This window comes from Eschrichtius robustus, chromosome 15 (genome assembly GCF_028021215.1).
Source record: "Eschrichtius robustus isolate mEscRob2 chromosome 15, mEscRob2.pri, whole genome shotgun sequence".
In the NCBI taxonomy this organism is placed as follows: domain Eukaryota; kingdom Metazoa; phylum Chordata; class Mammalia; order Artiodactyla; family Eschrichtiidae; genus Eschrichtius; species Eschrichtius robustus.
In genome coordinates, this window is record NC_090838.1 from 21,740,192 (window position 1) to 21,761,781 (window position 21,590).

Here is a 21,590-nt window from a genome sequence, read left to right on the forward strand (position 1 = left end):
CCTAGGGCTGACGGGACAGGCACTGCATCTAGGTCGCAAAATGCTTTCATCCTGGAAAAGAGAAGAATTGGGCTTAACTGTAAACTAGTGGCTGGGGTGCTGTGGTATGAGAGAGATAGGAAGAAGAGCCTGGAGCACCTTGTAGTGCCAGAAAGTAACGAAGTCCTCATAAAAACAAAAGGATGGGGTCATGTCAAAGGGACCCAGGAGCCCACCTGAAAGAGCTCCCAGTGGCCAAAGCCGGAACAATTTGAGCAACAATATAAATAATGTCGTATTGGACTATAACACAAAGTAGAAATTAGGTGTACATGAGTTCATACTGATATAATAAAATAATTGAATAAATAAATGAGGAGCAAAATCTCCCTAACACAAGAATTCCAAATAACACATGTAGATATACCCCACTCCAGGAAATGGAGCTTAATAACCCCTCACTCTCTACAACCCCTGTATGGGCAAAAGTAAGAGGCTTGTTTCCAAAGAACAGAGTATTGAAAGAGAAAAATAGAGGCTTCACATTGGAAAAGTCTGGCAAGCACTACCTTAACCAAGTACTGGAAATTAGCGTCACCAATTGATATCATGTACCACCTGATATGATGTAACGAGAAGGACACGTCACCTCAGTATTCTTCCCCAAACCTCAGTCTAAGCATAAGGAAAACATTAGAGAAACCCAAATTTAAGAACATTTTACGAAAGAACTGCCTAGTGCTCCTCAAAACAATAAAGGTCATAGAAAACAAAGATTGAGAAACCAAGCAACAGTTGTTACTGTATAGGACCTACAGTACTCAAAGGAGAAATAAACAAATCCACAATCACAGTGAAAATTTTATACACTTGTCTTAGTAATTGGTGGAACTATATTCAGTATCCTGTAATAAACCATAATGGAAAAGAATATGAAAAGAATATATATGTATAATTGAATCACTTTGCAATACAGCAGAAATTAATACAACATTGTAAATCAACTATACTTCAATAAAATAAATTTTTTAAAAAAAGAGACAAGAAAGAAAACTATCAGGAAAAAAAAAAGAAAGACTGAGAAACCATCACAAGACCAGAGGAGATGAAGGAGGCATGACAACTAAATACAGGTCCTGGACAAAAAAAGGACGTTAGTGGAAAAACTGGTGAAATTCAAATGAAGTATGGAGTTTAGTTAATAGTAAATGTACCAATGTTGTTCACATAGATTTTTCAAGTATAACAAAGTTAAAACATTAGGTGAAACTGGGTGAAGGACATACAGTCACTCACTGTGCTATCTTTGCAACTTTTCTGTAAATCAAAACTTTCCAAGATAAAGTGTTCTTTTCTTTTAAGGTCAAATTTATTGTCATAAAGTTATTCATAATACATTATTATTTTTTTCCTTGTTGGTTATCTATTTTAAATATAGCAGTGTGTACATTTCAATCCCAAACTCCCAGTCTATCCCTCCCCCCAACCCTTCCCCCTTGGTAACCATAAGTTTATTCTCTAAGTCTGTGAGTCTGTTTCTGTTTTGTAAATAAGTACATTTGTAACCATTTTTTAAAGATTCCACATATAAGTAATATCATATGACATTTTTCTTTCTCTGTCTGACTTACTTCACTTAGTATGATAGTCTCCAGGTCCATCCATGTTGCTGCAAATGGCATTATTTCATTGTTTTTAATGGCTGAGTAATATTCCATTGTATATATGTACCCCACTTCTTTATCCATTCCTTTGCTGATGGACATTTAGGTTGCTTCCATGTCTTGGCTATTGTAAACAGTGCTGCAATGAACATTGGGGTGCATGTATCCTTTCAAACCATGTTTTTCTCTGGATATATGCCTGGGAGTGGGATTGCCGGATCATATGGTAGCTTTCAAATAAAGTTTTTAAAAAAATAAAATTAAAATTACTACAGTAACAAGTATATGGGAAGAGGTAAGTAGAGTTATAATATCCTGAGGCCCTTGATTTATCCATAAAAAAGATAAAGGTTTTGATTAATTTAAGAATTTGATAGGTTAAATGTGCATATTGCATTTTAAAAAGAATCCACTAAAAATGGGGTTGGCGAACTCTTTCTATAAAGGGATGGACAGGAAATATTTTCGTCTTTGCAGGCCCACTGTAGTCTTTGTTGTAACTACTCAACTCTACTGTGGTAGCATGAAAGCAGACAGACTATGTATAAAATGGGTGTGGCCGTGTTCCAAAAATTCTTCATTTACAAAAATAAGCAGCAAGCTAGATTTGACCCACCTGACACCGTTTGCCAACCCTGGCACTAAAAGAACAGAAACAGAGAGTATAACTTCCAGTTAGTAAAGGGGAAGATAGAGAGATTAATTTAAAATACTTAGTTGTCTAAATAATGACAAGAAAAAAGAGAAAAATATAAAACAGGAAAAAATAGAAAGTACAAAGTAAAAGGGTAGATTTTGGTCTAATTATTTTAGCAATTACATTAAATGTAAGTGGAATACATGCTCCAGTTAAAATCTATTTATTTTGGATGTGTCACTTACAAATAACATATATTTATTTTATTGAAGTATAGTTGTTTTACAATGTTGTGTTAATTTCTGCCGTACAGCAAAGTGATTCAGTTATATAAATATTCTTTTTCATATTCCTTTCCATTATGGTTTATTATAGGATATTAAATATAGTTCCCTGTGCTATACAGTAGGACTTTGCTATTTATCCCTTCTATATGTAAGAGTTTGTATCTGCTATTCCCAAACTCCCAATCCGTCCCTCCCACACCCCATCCCCTTGGCAACCACAAGTCTGTTCTCTATATCTGTGAGTCTGTTTCTGTTTTGTAGATTACTTCATTTGTGTCATATTTTAGATTCCACATATAAGTGATATAACAAATAACATATATTTAGATTTTGGTTTATTTTGTATTCAATATTACAACAAAGGGATATAAAAAGGGATATAAAAAGGGATATAAAAAGGAAAAAGGTATACCATGCGAATACCAACCAAAAGAAAACTGCTATAGCAATACTAATATCAGACACAATAAGTTAAGGCAAAAAACATTACTAGAGATAGAGGGTCGGCATATTGATAAAAGATTTAATTCACCAGTAATAAATTATGATTTTAAATAACAATTAAAAATATATAAAGCAAGGGGGGCTTCCCTGGTGGCTCAGTGGGTAAGAATCCGCCTGACAATGCAGAGGACACAGGTTCGAGCCCTGGTCCGGGAAGATCCCACATGCCACGGAGCAACTAAGCCCGTGCGCCACAACTACTGAGCCTGCGCTCTAGAGCCCGTGAGCCACAACTACTGAGCCTGCATGCCACAACTACTGAAACCCACGTGCCTAAAGCCCGTGCTCCGCAACAAGAGAAGCCACTGCAATGAGAAGCCCACGCACCACAACGAAGAGTAGCTCCCGCTCGCCGCAACTAGAGAAAGCCCACACGCAGCAACGAAGACCCAACACAGCCACACACACACAAATATATATATATATATATATATATATATATACATATATATATATATATATATATATATAGCAAAAATCTACAGTACTCAAAGGAGAAATAAACAAATGCACAATCATAGTGGGAGATTTTACACACTTGTCTTAGTAGTTGGTGGAAAAGAGCAGACAAAAGCTTAGGAATAATATAGACTTGAACATCAAGATTAACAGAATTGGACTTTGCTGGCGGTCCAGTGGTTAAGACTGTGCACTTCCACTGCATGGGGCACAGGTTCCATCCCTGGCTGGGGAACTAAGATCCTGCATGACCAAAAAAAAGATTAGCAGAATTGACCAAATGGACTTAGACTACCGTCACCACCTTCCACCCCGCCACAGGCATCAGGGGAAGCTCTGAAGAGACACTATTTTTAACACTTGCAGAATATGTCTTATCTTTAAGCACAGATAGAATTTTTTAAATTGACCATAAACTGTGAATAAAGTCTTAAAACTATTTCAAAGGATTGAAATTAAAGTATATATTCTGACCACAATGCAACTTTGGTAGACAACTAGAAAATCTCCTTATGTCTAGAAATTTTTAAATTTCTGCTAAATAATCTATGGATCAAAGAAGAAATCATTATGGAAATTAGAAAATAGTTGGAACAGAATGATAAACATTCTATATATCATAACTTGTGGAATGAAGCTAAAGTAGTAATTAGGAGGAAATTTATATCTTCAAATGCACAATTAGGGGAAAAGGGCTAAAAGTGAATGATCAAGGCATTCATCTTAAGAAGTTAGAAAAAAAACCCAGCACAATAAATCCAAAGAAAGTAGAAGTAGTTATATGTCAATTATATCTCAATAAGCCTGGGGGAGGGGGAAGCAAGTAGAAGTAAGGAAATAATAAAGACAAAAGCATAACTTATTGAAATAGAGTACAAATATACAGAAAAGTTTGTTCTTTGAAGGGATTAATTACAATTGATAAATCTCTAGCAAGATAGATAAAGGAAAAGGAAGAGAGAGAGAGAGAGGGAGGAAAGGCACAAATAACCAATATCAGAAACACAAAGGAGACAGTACTACCTTTGAATAGCTTTATGTCAATACATTTGAAAATGTAGATTAAATAGAAAACTTGCTAGAAAATATAGCTCTCCTAAGCTGACTCAAAAAAAAAAAAAAACCTGAAACAAAAACAAATTGTCAATAGTATTATAACCTTCAAATAAATTCAATCTGTAGTCAAAAATCTTCACTCAAAGAAATCTCCAGGCTTGCATGGCTTTGCTGACGAGTTGTACCAAATGCTGAAGGATCAAATAGTTCCATCTTCTATAAACTCTTTCGGAGCATAAAAAAAAAAGAGGAAACATTCCCCAACTCATAAGTCTAGTATAACCTTGATACCAAAAGCCTGAAAAGGACAGCAAGAGAGGAAAATTACAGGTTGGCTTCACCCATAAAAAACGGTCACAAAAATCCTAAAAAAAATTAGCAACTGGAATGCAGCAATACATTTAAAGACAAAATGCCCAATTAACTTATGAAGATGTGTTCACACGTTAGTAATTACTAGTAATCAGAGAAATTTAAGTTAAAACCACAATGAAATATCATTACCACATATACCAGGTTGGCTAAAATTAAACAGCTTGACAATACCATGTTGGCATGAAAAAAGAGCAAGAAGAACTGCTATTCACCACTGGTGGAACTATTAATTGACATAACCACTTAGGAAAGACAGTTTGGCACTGTCTACTAAAGTTTGAGTTACACCTACTCTACAACCTAGCAATTCCACTCTTAGATAGATACTTCGATCAGACATTCTCCAATTGTGATTCCTGACCCACAGTCTCAGCATCATCTGGAAACTCCCTAGAAATGCCAAATTCCTGGCCTCCAGTCCAACTTAATCAGCAATCAGTGCCCAGCAATCTGTGTTTTAACAAGCCCTCCAGATGATTCTGATACATGTTAAAGCTTGAAAACCACTGCCATAGAGAAATAGGAATATATGTTCACCAAGACACATGGACAAGCATGTTTTTAATAGCATTGTTGATAATAGCCAGAGATGAAAACAAGACAAATGTCCAACATCATAATTGATAAATTTATTATGAAATAGTTATATAATGCAATGAACTAATAAAAGTGAATGAATCTCAGCTGTACAAAATAGCATGATGACTCTCAAACAAAATGGTGAGTAAATATTTGAGACCCCCCAAAAATACATTTTTATATACATATAGAAAAAGGTTCTTGTCGAAGCATATACGTGTTTCAAGAGCCCAAAACTGTACCTCCAGCCCTAATCTTCTTTTTAGAACTCCAGGCTGGCATATAACTAGTACCTGCCACATAATGTGTGCTCAGAATGACAGGCCTCATTCTTTATAATCTTTATAGTGACTGCAGAGTATTTTATAATATGGACATATCATATTTATTTAACCAGGGCCTTGTTGATGGACTTTTCAAGTATATTACTTTGGCTGCCCAAATAAACTGAAAATTCTATGAGGTGAGAGATCATGTCTGCCTTCTTCTAAGACAGTGCCTGCTATTCAATAATTATTTAATTGAATGGATTTTCCGAATTAATTTTCCTATAAGAAAAAAATGGCCTGACCAGTTTTATTTATCTTTGTTACAGCATAAATCAATTCCTTATAAATTTAGTTTTCAGTGAATTAACTCTAGAAAATCCAGTCAATTCTGGGCGTGATGACAAAATAAATCGTCTACACTTGGAAAATATTCTAGACTTGGAGTAGTGTGATCCTCTAAGGTCATTTAATTTCCCTACGTGATATCTCTTCTCTGTCTCAATGCAACAGCAACTAGGAAATGTGTCAAGCATTGGAGTTAGGAAACCATATATCATACATTTTCTGAGAGTACCTACTTAAAGTACCTACTTAAAGCTTTCTTAAATGTTCTTGACCCTGTATTCTAATGTGTGATTTGGAACATATGACACCATGCCTGGACCTCTAGGGAGTGACTGGCTCCAGAGAAGATGCTTATAGGGCAAAACAGGCCATTTGGAAAGCCTGCTCCTTTGAAACCTTGCCTCCATACTCTCTGGTTTATAACACGTGATTCTTCTTCAATCCTAGAAGAATCGTAAAGGAGCTTCCTTGAGCATTGGCTGTCAGAGCAGGACACAAGGGCAGCTGCAGGAAAGGGCAGCAGGTGTATGGCTCAGAGAAGAGACTTAAGCAGCAAGCACATTGGCTGGACCCTTGGAATGCCCACTGTGATGTCATATTGAGTCATGAGGGATAAAACTGTTTGGCTGAGAGGTGCATGGGGTTGAATAATGGCTCTGGTTTGGAAGCTAACCATCCCACTGCCACCATATGTCAGCCTTCTACTATTATTTGGTTTCCTTGTCTGGGGGCTTTGGGTGAGGTTTTCTGGGAAGCAGAGTAGGGAGCAGGTGGCAGCCAAGACGCACTCAGAGGTAAGTGATGCAACACTCTCTTGAAACTCACTGCTCCCTGCCCCTGCCCCTGTCCCTGGAGACATAGAAACTCCTAATCTTGGGCAGTGGGAGGAATTGATGGTGGGAAGAGGGGAGTTGAGGTAGTGCCTATGGATGTCGTCCTGCAAGTCACTCTCGGTCCTTTTCCCTTCAATACATTTCAACAAACCTTGAGCACCTATTATATATGGCAGCATACTAGACATTGAAGAAGAATAAAACACCACCTCCACCTTTTCAAGGTATAGTGGGGGAGAAAGTCAGACATATATACATACATATATATATATATATATATATATATATATATATATATATATATATACACACACACATACATACATATATATATAAAACCCAAGACATATATATATATGTGTGTGTGTATATATATATATATATCCCAAGGAAAGAGAAAGGGATGAGTTAATAGAGGTGTAAATATTGCTGAAGAGATGGGAAGTAAAGAGTATTCTAGGATCTATAAAATGCCTTTGCGGGGAGCTTAGGTTTGAGCTGTGCTTCAGAGGAAGGGTAGGATTTTGAAGGATGGGCGGAGGAGAGTAGTGGAAGACTTTCTGGACAGAAGGAATTGATCGGGGGAAAGCATGGGAAGCAGAAGAGCGCTGGATGTGTTCAAGGAGAGGTGAAGACACCTATCAGGAATGGAGTGTACAAGTGTAGGGAACCGGTTGGGGTAAAGTGAGAGAAAATGTCGCAAAGTGGTTAGGGGTCCCATTGTAGAGGGCTTCAAACGCCAGACTGAATACTTTGTATAAATATTATTCTGTCTGCAATTGAAAGGCATCAAAGATTTTAAAGCCAGGGGAAAATGTGCTTAGATCTGTGTTTTAGAGCACAGAATTTAAACTTTCAAAAGTTTAAACTCTAAACTTTTTTTTCTCAAACATACCACTTGGGAGGCTAATTAAAAAGCAGATTCTGATTCAGTAGCAGATTCTGAATCAGTAGAATTCTGATTCTAATTCAGGAAGGGATTGAGATTCTGCAATTCTAATGAGCTCCCAGGTGATCCTATTGCTATTGAACTGAGCACCATACTTTATTTTGACTTTCTTTTTTTTTTTTGGCTGCGTCATGTGGGTTGCGGGATCTTGGTTCCCCAACCAGGGATTGAACCTAGGGCCATGGCAGTGAAAGCACCAAGTCCTAACCACTGTACCGCCAGGGAAGTCCCAAGCACCATGCTTTGAATGTGAGGCTTTAAATAACTCCAGTGAGTGCATATGGTGGTTCTCTGGTGTAGATAATCCCGTAGGAGGCTACTTTAAAGACTTAGTGGGAAGGAGGGGGAAGGAAGTGAAAGAATCAGAGCAGTAAGATGGAAAAGAGGACGTTGATTCATTCCCCTGGTGTTTATCACCCACTGCCACCACCATGTACAAGGCACTCCTCTGGGCACTATGGATGCAGCAGTAAATGGAAGGGACAAAAATCTCTGCCCTCGGGGCTGTGAGAGAGGAGGAGGGTCCTGAGGTGAAAGTTTGGCTATAGGAAGTGAGGCAGAAAGAGAGTAGAGGGATTGAGTCTTTTTTTTCCTGATTGGGCCTCAAATATAAAGAGTTAATTATAAACATTATCATCATTTTCCTATGAGGACTATATTCATCTTTGTATCCCCTATGTCTGGTATACTGCCTGGCATATAGTAAGTGCTCCACAGGTGTTTGTGAAATGAAAGGATGACTTCTCAGTTTTAACCCTGAATGATTGAAGAGATGGCATTTTAAGCAACATAAGAAACACCTGACAGAAGTTGTAAGTGTAGCAGGAGGCGGAAAATGTATGTGGACATATTCGTCAAGCAGCTCAAATTAATAGTCTGGACATGTGCTGTCCAATCTAGTATCCACTGGCCACATGTGGCCATTTACATCTAAATTAATCAGAACTAAATAAAATTTAAAATTCCTTAATTGCACTACCTACATTTCAAGTGTTCAGATATGATGATTTCCATCATCATAGAAAATTCTATTGGGTAGCACTAACTTAGACTCTAGATCTTGGAAATAGATAGTGGTTATCCATACATTTGGCAACAAAATCCTTTAAAAATTTTCCTCAGAAACATCTCTCAAATGTAGCCATCCAGATTCAGTGTCATTGTCTTAACTAAGACTCCTCTTGAACTATTTTCAGTCGCTAAGTGGTCTCCTACAAACGTTTTCCAGCCTAGAGCATAGACCCTGGCTCTACAAAACAAAACTACAGGGCTTTTTTTCATAAAAACAAAAATCCTCTCGGATTTCTTTCAGTTAACAAAAACAGGTACTAATGTAGGTCTTTCTTAAAATGGAAGTGGCATAAAGCAAATTTTCAAAAAGTGGAGGATACCTGTAATTATATGCAGTAAAATGCACAGAAATCAAGTGTACAATTTGTTGAGTTTTGATAAATTTATACACCCATTAACTAACACCTCAATCAAGGTACAGCATTGCCATAATCCTGGAAAGTTCCCTAGTGTACCTTTCTAGTTTGTTTTTTTTCCACTCAAAGGCAACATCCTGTCTGGTTTCTGTTGTCATGGATTAGTTTTGCCTATTCCTGAAACTTGTAAAACTAGAATCATATAGTGTATGTTCTTTCGTATCTGGCTTCTTTTGCCGAGCATGTTTTTGAGATTCATGTATGTGGTCGACAATGAATTTCTAAGTGACATTATGTCATGCTTGTTAGTTTGGGGACCTAATGTATATTGAAACATAGAATGAAATTTAACTACCTGTTGTGGCATGAAAAATAGACCAAAAATTTGCTTTCATGACCCAGTGGCTGTAATTCTTGCATACTGCATTTCAAAAAGCCAGTAGTTTATTTTTTATACTTAAAAAATTTATACTTATATGACAAGATAAGGTTTCAGAATGTTAACTGCAAATGACACATTGTTGATGTGGAACCCTATTTCCAGTAGGGGAGGAATTGCTTGGGAATGTGGTATATATGTTTAATTTTAGTAGATGATGCTGAACAGTTTTCTAAAGCGATTATATCAGTTTACACTCTCATGAGTAGAGTGTGAGAGTTCCAGTTTCTCCACATTCTTGCCAACACTTGGCATTGTATCTTTTTAAGTTTAGTCACTCTAACGAGTGTGTTTGATATTGCATTGTGGTTTAATGAACATTTCCCTGATGACTAATGATATTGAAAAATTTCTCGTGTTTATGGGCCATTTGGAAATTCTCTTTTGAGAAACATCTGCTCAATTCTTTTGCCCATTTATAAGGATTGGTTTGTCAGCCTTTTACTTATTTGTAGAAATTCTTTGAATATTATGGATATGAGTCTTTTGTCAGTTATAGGTGTTAAAAATAAATTCTCCCATACCGTGGCTTACCTTTTCACTCACAATGGTGTGTTAATGAACAAAAGTTCATAATTTTAATGAAATCTATTTTATCAATTTTTGCTTTTATAATTAGTGATTTTTCTGGTTTGTTTCCAGTGTGAGAAATCTTTGCCTACCCCCAGGTTATGATGATATTCTTTTATGTTTCTTCTAGAAGCTGGGTTTGGATCTATGATCCATCTCAAATTACTTTTTGTGTATGATGTAAGGTAGGGATCAAAGTTCTTTTTTTTCCCATATAGATATCCAATTCCTCCAGTAGGGCAGGGACTAGGGTCCCTGATGAGTGAGGCACTCACCTTGGGCACAAAATTTAAGGGTCACCATAAAAGTAATCAAGACAATATTTAATGCAGTATTATTAAAAAATCAAACAACGTGGAAAATCTATGATGAACAAAATATCAGAATTTTAAATCTGACCCTTACATGACTTACATGACTATGCCTCACCACCTCACCCTAAAATCCTGGTCCTTTCTTCCAACACCATTTATTGAAATGATCATCATTTTCTCATTGAATTGCATTGGTGACCCTGTCATAAACCAGGTAATTATATATAAGTATGGGTCTGTTTCAGGACTCTATACTTTGTTACATTGGTTTATTTTCTATCCTTGCACTGATACCTCACTGTCTTCATTAATATAGTTTTGTAGAAAGTCTTGAAATTTGGTCTTGTAAGTATTCCAACTTTGATCTTCTTCAAAATTGCCTTAGCTATTCTAGGTCATTGAATAAATTTTTAAATCATCCTGTTAATTGTCACATAAAAACATGCAGGATTTTGATTGAAATTGCATTGAATTTGTAGTTCAGATTGAGAATAACTGACTTCCTAAAAATAATGAATCTTCTGACCTATGAATGTGTTTGTATCTCCATTTATTTAGGTCTTCTTAATTTCTTCCAGTAATATTTAGTTTTCAATAAAAAGGGTTTTTTGAAGCTACAGTAAATGATTTTTTTTCATTTTTATTAGGGAACTTTTCATAAATCAAAAGCACATAGAAGTGTATAATGACTCTATGAATCCATCACCCAGGTTTAACTCTCTTACCATGTTATTTTGAAGTGAATCTCAGATAATAAAATTTCATTAATAATTAAATATGTATATCTGGAAGTTAAGAGCTCTTTGAAAATACTTAACCACAATATCATTATTATGCCTAAAAATGGAACAATTATTGAATACCATCAAATATCCATCAGTATTCAAATTCTGATTGTCTCATAAATGATATAAATTATTATAGTCTGTTTAACTCAAGATCAAATAGGGCCCACATATTGAGATTGGTTGGTGTGTTTCTTAAGTTCTTTCTAATTTGTAGATTCCCCACCTTTATTTTTTTCTTTCATTCTTTCCATTTATGTGTAAAAGAAAGGGATCATTTGCCCTCTAGAGTTTTGCAAGCAAGATTTTGCTGATTAAATGCCCATGTTGTCATTTATCATGTTTTGTTTTCTTCTGTGTTTCTTGTAAATGAGAAAGTTGGATCTAAGACTTATCAAAATTAGTTTCATTTATTGGGGGGCAAGATTATTTCATAGGTGATGATGATCATCAGGAGGTTCAAAATGTTTGGTTTGGTATGGTATTTTAAGTATCATCTTCTAAATGATGCTGACACTTGGAAATAAGTAGATATTTCTATATTGATCTTTCACTCAGAGACCTTGCTAATTTGCTTATCACTCCTAAAAATTTATCTATAGATGCTTTTCGAAAAGCATATTTTGATATTCTATACAATCATATTGTCTGAAAATGATAATTTTATTTCTTCCTTTTCAATTCTTATGCCTTTTATTTCTTTTCCTTGCTCTTTTGCACTGACTAGGACTTCAAATACGATGTTCAACAGAAGTGATGACAGTGGAGATCTTTACCTTCTTTTTTTTTATATAAAAGAAAGTTTTCCTTAACTCACCATTTATGTATAATGTTTGCTATGTGATTTTTATAAATATTCTTTATTAAATTAAGAAATTTCCCTTTTATTTCTAGTTTGCTAAGAATTTTAGCATGAATGGGTGTTGAATTTTAAGTGATTTTTCTGCTTCTATTGAGATGCTCATATGGCTTTTCTGGTTTATTCTATTAATGTGCTGAATTACAATTAATTTCTGAAATATTAAACCATCTGTGAATTCCTGGAATAATTATGACATGTTTGTGATGTTGTTCATGATCCTTTTTCTATATTATTAGATTAAGTTTGCTGATATGTTGTTTAGAGTTTTTGCATCTGTATTCTTTTTTTTTTTATAAATTTATTTTATTTATTTATTTTTGGTTGCATTGGGTCCTCGTTGCTGTGTGTGGGCTTTCTCTAGTTGCAGTGAGTGGGGGCTACTCTTTGTTGCAGTGCATGGGCTTTGCATTGCAGTGGCCTCTCTTGTTGCAGAGTACAGGCTCTAGGTGTGCGGGCTTCAGTAGTTGTGGCACGAGAGCTCAGTAGTTGTGGCGCATGGGCTCAGTTGCTCCATGGCACGTGGGATCTTCCCAGACCAGGGCTCTAACCCGTGTCTCCTGCATTGGCAGGTGGATTCTTAACCACTGCGCCACCAGGGAAGCACTTTATCAGATTTTAGAATCGAGGTTATTCCAGGCACCTAAAGTAAAGGGAGAAGTAATCCCTCTTTCTTTCCATTAACATGGCAAAAGCATTCATATCACTCAGGAAATTCCAAGGGTTTTTGAAGCTCTGTGCCAGGAACCCGAGACAAACACCAGATATGTTCTTTATTATAACACACAACACACACACACACACACAAACACACACAGTCACTCACACATACACACATATATATGAGAGAGACAAATCAGAAATTCTTATGGCAGGCTGAAAACTCAGGGTGTTTCTCTGTTTCAATGCTGAGGCAGAATTACTTCCTCTTCAGGAAACATACCTCACTCTCTGCTCTAGGACCATCAACTAATTGGATGATGCCCACCTACATTATGGAAGGCAATCTACTTAAAGTCTACTGATTTTAGATGTTAATCACATCTTAAAAATACTTTCACAGCAACATCTAGAGTAGTGTTTGGTCACAACTGGGCACCACTGCCTAGCATATAAAATTAACCATCATGACATAAAATTAACATAAAACTAATCATCACAACCATATTTCTTTTCTAAGAATGTTACAGTGTTAGCTCTTAGATCTGGGTCTTTGATACATTTTGAATTAATTTTTGTAAATAATATGAAGGGTCCAACTTCATTCTTTTGCATATGTTTATTCAGATGTCCCAGCACCATTTGTTGAAAGATTATTTTTTCCCCATTGAATGGTCTTGGGACCCTTATAGAAAATCAATTGATTGTAAATATGAGAGTTTATTTCTAAACTCTCAGTTCTATCCTGTTGATCTCTATGTCTATCCTTATATCAGTACCACACTGTTTTGATTATTGTAGCTTTGTAGAAAGTTTTAAAATCAGAAAGTGTTAGTCCTTCAATTTGTTTTTCTTTTTCATGTTTGTTTTGCCTACTTAGGGTCCCTCATAATTCCATATGAATTTTATGATAATTTTTTCCATTTCTGCAAAAGAAGACATTGGGATTTTGATAGGATTACACTGAATCTGTAAATTGCTTTAGGAGTATTGCCATCTTAACAAAATTAAATATTCCCATCCATTATTAAGGTTGTCCTTCCATTTATTTCAGTCTTCTTTAATCTCTTCAACAATGCTTTGTAATTTTCAGTGTACAAGTCTTACCTCTCCTTGATTAAATTTATTCCTAAATAGACAAATACTGTATGATATCACTTATATGTGGAATCTAAAAAATAATACAAACAAATGTATATATAAAACAGAAACAGACTCACAGATGTATAAAACAAACTAGTGGTTACCAAAGGGGAAAGGGAAGGGGGGAGGAGCAAATTAGGAGTATGGGATTAAGAGATACAAATTACTATATATAAAACAGATAAGCAACAAGGACATATTGTATAGCATAGAGAATTATAGTCATTATCTTGTAATAACTTTTAATGGAGTATAATCTGTAAAAATACTGAATCACTATATGCTGTACACCAGAAACTAATATTGCAAGTCAACTATACTCCAGTAAAAAAATTATTCCTAAGTATTTTCTTCTTTTTTTTTTAAACATCTTTATTGGAGTATAATTGCTTTACAATGGTATGTTAATTTCTGCTTTTATAACAAAGTGAATCAGTTATTTTATTCTTTATGATGCTAAAAAATGGAATTATTTTCTTAATTTTCTTTTCAGATTGTTCACTGTGTGTAGAAATACAACTTATTTTTGTGTGTTGATGTTGTATCCTGTAACTGTTAGAGTTAATTTTATTTATTAGCTCTAATAATTTTTTGTGTGTATATATTCTTTAGGATTTTCTGTAAGTAAGATTATGTCGTCTGTGGATAGAGATAATTTTACTTTTTCCTTTCCAATTTGGATGTCTTTTATTTCTTTTTCTTACCTGATTGCTCTGGTTAGAACTTCCAGTACAATGTTACAGAGAAGTAGTGAAATTGGGCATCCTTTTTTTTTTTTTTTTAATTGAAGTATAGTTGATTTACAATGGTGTGTTGGTTTCTGGTGTGCAGCAAAGTGATTCAGTTATATACATATATATGTATATATATATTCTTTTCATATTATTTTTCATTATGTTTTATTACAGGATATTGAATATAGTTCCCCATGCTATACGATAGGAACTTGTTGTTTATCTATTCTATATATAATAGTTTGCATCTGCTAGTCCCAAACTCCCAATCCATCCCTCCCCCACCCCCAGCCTTGGCAACCACAAGTCTATTCTCTATGTCTGTGAGTCTGTTTCTGTTTTGTAGATAAGTTCATTTGCATCATATTTTAGATTCCACATATAAGTGATATCATATGGTATTTGTCTTTCTCTTTCTGACTTACTTCGCTTAGTATGATAATTTCTAGGTCCATCCATGTAGCCGCAAATGGCTTTATTTCTTTTTTATGTCTGAGTAATATTCAACTGTGTATATATATACCACATCTTCTTTATCTATTTATCTGTTGATGGACATTTCGGTGGTTTCCATGTCTTGGCTATTGTAAATACTGCTGCTATGAATGTAAGAGTGCATGTATCTTTTCGAATTATAGTTTTGTCCAGATATATGGAAAGTGGGCATCCTTATCTTGTTCCTCATCTTAGAGGGAAAGCTTTCAGTCTTTCACTATTGAGTACAGCATTAGTTGTGGGTTTTTGTTTTGTTTTTTTTTTAATAAATGCCTTTTATCATGTTGAGGAAGTTCCCTTCTATTCCTAGTTTAAATTGTTGTTGGTGTTTTTATCATGAATGGGTGTTGGATTTTGTCAAATGCTTTTTCTGTATCAATTGAGATATTCATGTCAGTTTTTACCCTTTCTTATTATTAATGTGGTATATTACATTGATTTATTTTCTTATGTTGAACTACCTTAGGATTCTCGGGATATATCTTGCTTTCAGCACTTCTATCCAACATTGTTTAGCTAGAGCAATTGGGAATTCTATGAATAGTTTGTTTTTCTTTTTAAAATATTTATTTATTTATTTACTTATTATTTTTGGCTGCATCGGGTCTTAGTTGAGGCATGCAGGCTTCTCTCTCTAGTTGTGGTGCACAGGCTCCAGAGCGCGTGGGCTCTGTAGTTGCAGCACACAGGCTCTCTAGTTGTGGCAAATGGGCTCAGTAGTTGTGGTGCGCGGGCTTAGTTGCCCCACGGCATGTGGTATCTTAGTTCCCTGACCAGGGATCAAACTTATGTCCTCTGCATTGGAAGGCAGATTCTTAACCACTGGACCACCAGGGAAGTCCCTAGTTTCAGTTTTTGTTTGACTGAAAATGCCTCTATTTCACCTTAAATTTTGAAAGATAGTTTCACTGAGTATAGAGGTCCAGGTAGTTATTTTCTTTTAACACTTTAAGGATGTCATTCCATTGTTTTCTGGATTCCATTATTTCTAAAAAGATATGAAGTGTTGATCTTATTGCTCCTTTGAATGTTATGTGTCCTTTATTTTTTGCTCTTTTAAAAATTCTGTGTCTTTGGTTTTCAGCACCGTATAATATACTTCAGTTTGGCTTTTCTTTGTCTTTACATTGCTTCCTAACACTTCTTGCATTTATGGCTTGAATCTCAGGCTTTCTCAGTTTTGTAAAGTTCTTAGTTATAAACTTTTTTTCCTGAATATAGGCCTTAGTGTTTAGAGCAGTTTTTAGGTTCACAACAAAATTGAGCAGCAAGTACAGAGAATTCCCATATACACCCCTGCACTATTAACTTCGCAAATATTTTTCTGCTCTATTCTCTTTCTCCTTCTCTTCTGGGATTCCTATCACTTTGTCCTCCACGTTTCTTGGTTCTTATATCTATTTTTTTCTCCTTTTTTTCTCACCATGCTTCAATATGAATATTTTCTTCAGACTTCCCTTCAGTTGTGTCTAATCTGCTGTTATACCCGTTTTTAGTTCTTTTGTTGTTGTTGTTCTAGAATTTCCATAGATTTTTAAAAATAGCTTTTAGTTCTTTATTAAAATTCTCCGTCTTGTCGTTTAATTTCTTGAACACATAAATCACATATATTTTAAACACCATGTCTTTTAACTATATCTGGATTGCCTGTGAATTTGTTTATACTGCCTGTGTTTGTCTCTTAGTTTTCATTCAGTCTTATCTTCTAGTATACATGGCAATTTTTAATTGAATATCAGATATTTTAAATGTAAAGTTGAAGACATAATTCAAAGCTCTGGATAAAGTTACTTTCCTTCAGACAGCAGAATTATTTTTGCTTCTGGAAGTCATCTAGAATAGGGAAAGATCATCTTAATCCAGTCAAGGATTAAACTCATTGGAGGCTGAGCTTCAATTTTAGAGCCTGGTTTATTTCCGGTTTATTTTTATTCCAAGGTATGGCCATTTGGGGGTTCCGACTGAAAGCCTGGGATTTCTATTAGGGTCCCTCCTCCTTGGCCCCTAGTCAGTTTTTGTCCATCAGCCCTATAAAACTACTGAATACTCTGCTTAGATTTTTAGCCTTTCAGCCATGGTTTGAGAATTGTCAAATGCTTTGAGGAGGAAATCGGGGCTCACTTCTCTACACTTCCTTTTTCTCTGAGATCTTGGCTCCTCTCATCCTTGATGCCTTGATAGCTCTCCAATGACTTCAAACAGATGTTTAAAAAAATCTTTTTTTTGTCAATCTTTTCTAGTTGTTTTCGTTCACAGGATTCAAACCATTGTCATGAACAGAAATCCTAGATTGGTTTTTTTCTCTCCATTTTTTCCCTTCATATACTTTCTTTCTATTTTTTTAGTGGTTACTCCAGAAATTTCAGTATGCATACTTATCCAACTCTCTATTCAGAAGAATTTCATCAACACTGTTATACTTATTCACTGAGGTTTTAATTTCAGTACTGCATTCTTAATATCTAGAATAACATTTGATTATTTTTCAAATCTGCTACATCACTTTTTATGGTTTTCTGTTCCTTATAAATATATTTAAGCTTGTCTTTTATTTCTTTAAATGTAATATGCATTGTTGTTTTCTAATCTAGATCCAATAATTCCAATACCTGACATCTCTGTAGGTTTGTTCCTGCTTTCTGTTGTTTCTGCACATGTGCTTATTTTAAAATATTTAACCTTTCTGAAATTGGGATATGGCTTGCAATTGATGTTGTTTAATAATTTAATTGGCAGGGTTTAAAAAAAATTCTCAGTGGCATGTAGAATATAGTACATTTTATAATTGGTAGTATCTTAGATGTTTAATGAAATGCAATATTCACGGTAGTTTTTTGAAGCTTAGGATGAAGATCTTCCTCAGAGAGTATCTCGTTTGCTCTAGACTATGGCACCATCAATCCAGGACCACTTCAAGATCATGGCTTGGGGGACCATGCAGATGATGTGAACTTAAGCTGAAAATTACACAAAAGTCAACCTGCAGTTACAACTTCTCAGGGACTTCCCTCCAGTCCTCTGAACTTCTCAGTGTCAAGGCAACTTTCCCTGTAGTTCCCTGAGGTTAGGAGTAAGGGGCAGATTTGTGATTTTGAGGTTCCAGCTGGATATGGTAGAGTCTTCTACTGGATTTTTTTTCCCCTTCTGGTTTGTATTTTTGAAGTTTTCTTTAAGAAGTTATCCTGTGCCCTAGGTCACAAAGATTTTCTCCTACTTTTTTTTTGTTTTTATGTTCCAGTCTCACGTTTCACATTTTAGTTTTTAATACATGTAGAGTTCCCCTCTATATGTAGTATTAGAAAGTGATCCAATTTTATTTTTCTCTTTATATTGAGCCAGTTTTCTCATCACTATTTGCTAAAGAATCTTCCCCATTCATTTATGGAACTCCCTTTACCATATTAAGTTGCTGTATATACAGGAGTCCCTCTTTGAGTTCTCTATTTTGTTCCATTCACTTATTTGTTCCTGTTTCTATTACCATACATTTGTAGTGTATCTTAGGTTTTGGTACAGCAAGTCCTTTCTTTGCTCTTCTTTTTGAGCTTGACTTAGCTGTTAGTGGACCTTTATTTTGCCATATAAATTTTAGAGAGTTTTACAAGTCCTTGAAACATTCCAACTGAAAGAATTGGGAATGCATTAAGTATAATTTAATTGGGAGACTACTGACATCCTTATAATTTAAAATTTTTCCAACCAGAGCCAAGAATGTCTCTCCATTTATTCAGATCATGCTCTATGTCCTTTAATAGAGTTCTATAGTCTTCTACATGATGGTCTTCTCTCTTTTTGGTTAATACCTTGATACTTTAACATTTTTATTGCTATTGTGGAAAATATCTTTCATATTTAAAATTATATTTTTCTAGTTTTTTTGCTTCAGTAGAGAAATGCTATTGACATTTATAAGTTTTTCTGGTATTCAGAAACCTTGGTGAATTCTTTCATTACCTCTGATGGATAATGTCTTTGATTATCATTTCAATTGCTTGCATGCTTATTGGTCTACTCAAATGATCTATTTCTTTTTGCCCAATTTTTATATTTTATATTTTTTCTAAGAATTTAACTATTGCATTAGGCATTTCACATTTATTAATATAGTTATTCAAACTATTTTTCTTCTCTTTCCTCTTCTACTTCAATTTTCAAGATTTATATTTATTTTGCCTTTTGCCCTAGGGGCATTATCAGCCCAGGACCACATTTATTTTCAGTTTGAGGTTTCCTGACTACACAAGGAATATAAATTAGAATTTCAAACCAGTATGAGGATAGACTCTTGGTTAAAAATTTCAGAGAAGGCTTTTTTTCCCACCCAGAGTTCAAGTTTCCTTGTCTGGTGAGCAGATATTTTTCTAGCCACCTTTTAACCAAGTGTGTAGCAATTTGACAAGCCTGGCTTTTTTTTCCTGGGGTCTCATTTAAATACCCACTTCACATGGGCCTTATCTTTGTCCCCACCTTACTGTTAACCTAAGTCCCTCAGTGGCTGACACTGCAAATGACCTAGGGCATTGAAGTCTCAACTAGTTTCCACTCTTGTTTTTCAGTTTTCTTCTGATTTTTTTTTTTAAACAGGTCTAGTATGTCCAATAGAGGCTTTTTTTAAATTTTTTAATTTATTTTTTATTTTTATTTTTTTGCATTGGATGAGACTCAGTTTTTTTTTTGTTGTTTTTTTAATTATTTATTTATTTATTTATTTATCTATCCATTCATGGCTGTGTTGGGTCTTCGTTTCTGTGCGAGGGCTTTCTCTAGTTGCGGCAAGTGGGGGCCACTCTTCATCGCGGTGCGCGGGCCTCTCACTATCGCGGCCTCTCTTGTTGCAGAGCACAGGCTCTAGACGCGCAGGCTCAGTAGTTGTAGCGCACGGGCTTAGTCGCTCCGTGGCATGTGGGATCTTCCCAGACCAGGGCTCGAACCCGTGTCCCCTGCATTGGCAGGCGGACTCTCAACCACTGCGCCACCAGGGAAGCCTCTTCTGCTTTTTGACCTGGAGATTTCCCTTACTTTCTTAAGGAGCTACATTCTGCATTTAAAAAGATGTTTGTTGTATTTTATTCAGCATTCCCAAGTGTTTTCTAGTGGGAGATTATTTAGGTCTATGATATGTAGAGATCATTTTGAGATAAATATATAGAAAGATCATTTGTAAATACATCAACCTGTATTTCAACATCAGTTTTCCTTTTGCTTATGTTTTTAATCAACAGTCCATTATGGACATAAATTAAATAATATATGACTAAGTATAAAATCAATTTAAAACTGTCCAAAGTTCAAAACTACCACTGCAGCTAGGGTTATTCTACTACTGGCCTACTGCATCATGAGCATGTTCATGAATTCCCTACTAATTGTTGTGTAGGCTCTTTTAATATACCTTCAGAGACTGATGTCCTAATATAAAGGGAAGAAATAAAAAAAGTTTTATTTGAAATTGTAACAAATGTCATTTATGCCTTTAAAATGACCTGGAACACCCTTGCAGAAACCCCAGGATTTTATTAACTACTGGATGGGAAATTCTGACCTGCAGGATAAAATAAAAATCCCAAATAATCTGGCATAATCTGGCTTCCACCTATGTTTTTAGCTTCATCTCTCACTACTTAGCAAAAGTGCACCTAACAATCATGATGCTCTAATCTTCTCAGTGATGTTCCCACTTGCCTGGAATGCCCTTTCTTCACCTAAAAACCTTCTGTTGATTCTTCATACTCCAGTACAAATGGCAACTTCTTGAGGAATTCTTCCCTTCTCTCCCAGGCAGTTAATCACTGTTCTCTTTATTCCCTCACACTTATATTTCTTTTTTTTTATATATAGATTTATTTTATTTATTTATTTATTTATTTATTTATTTATTTATGGCTGCGTTGGGTCTTCGTTGCTGCACACAGGCTTTCTCTAGTTGTGGCTAGCAGGGGCTACTCTCTGTTGTGGTGCGTGGACTTCTCATTGTGGTGGCTTCCCTTGTTGCAGAGCAGGGGCTGTAGGCGTGCGGGCTTCAGTAGTTGTGGCACATGGGTTTCAGTAGTTGTGGCTCGCGGGCTCAGTAGTTGTGGAGCACGGGCTTAGCTGTTCCGCGCCATGTGGGATCTTCCCGGACCATGGATTGAACCCGTGTCCCCTGCATTGGTAGGTGGATTCTTAACCACTGCACCACCAGGGAAGCCCCACACTTATATTTCTGTTACAGCATTTACCACATGGTAT

The 21,590-nt window shown here is 35.5% G+C and overlaps 1 protein-coding gene across 1 annotated transcript in view; it reads left to right on the forward strand.

The window, feature by feature from the left end:
* Nucleotides 1-6,804: 6,804 nt before the first annotated feature.
* SPATA31H1 (SPATA31 subfamily H member 1) overlaps nt 6,805-21,590 on the forward strand; it is a 29,950-nt gene continuing 15,164 nt past the window's right edge. The window contains exon 1 of the mRNA XM_068564148.1: nt 6,805-6,948. Coding sequence (XP_068420249.1) covers nt 6,805-6,948 — 144 coding nt within the window. The remainder of the gene's footprint in view (nt 6,949-21,590) is intronic.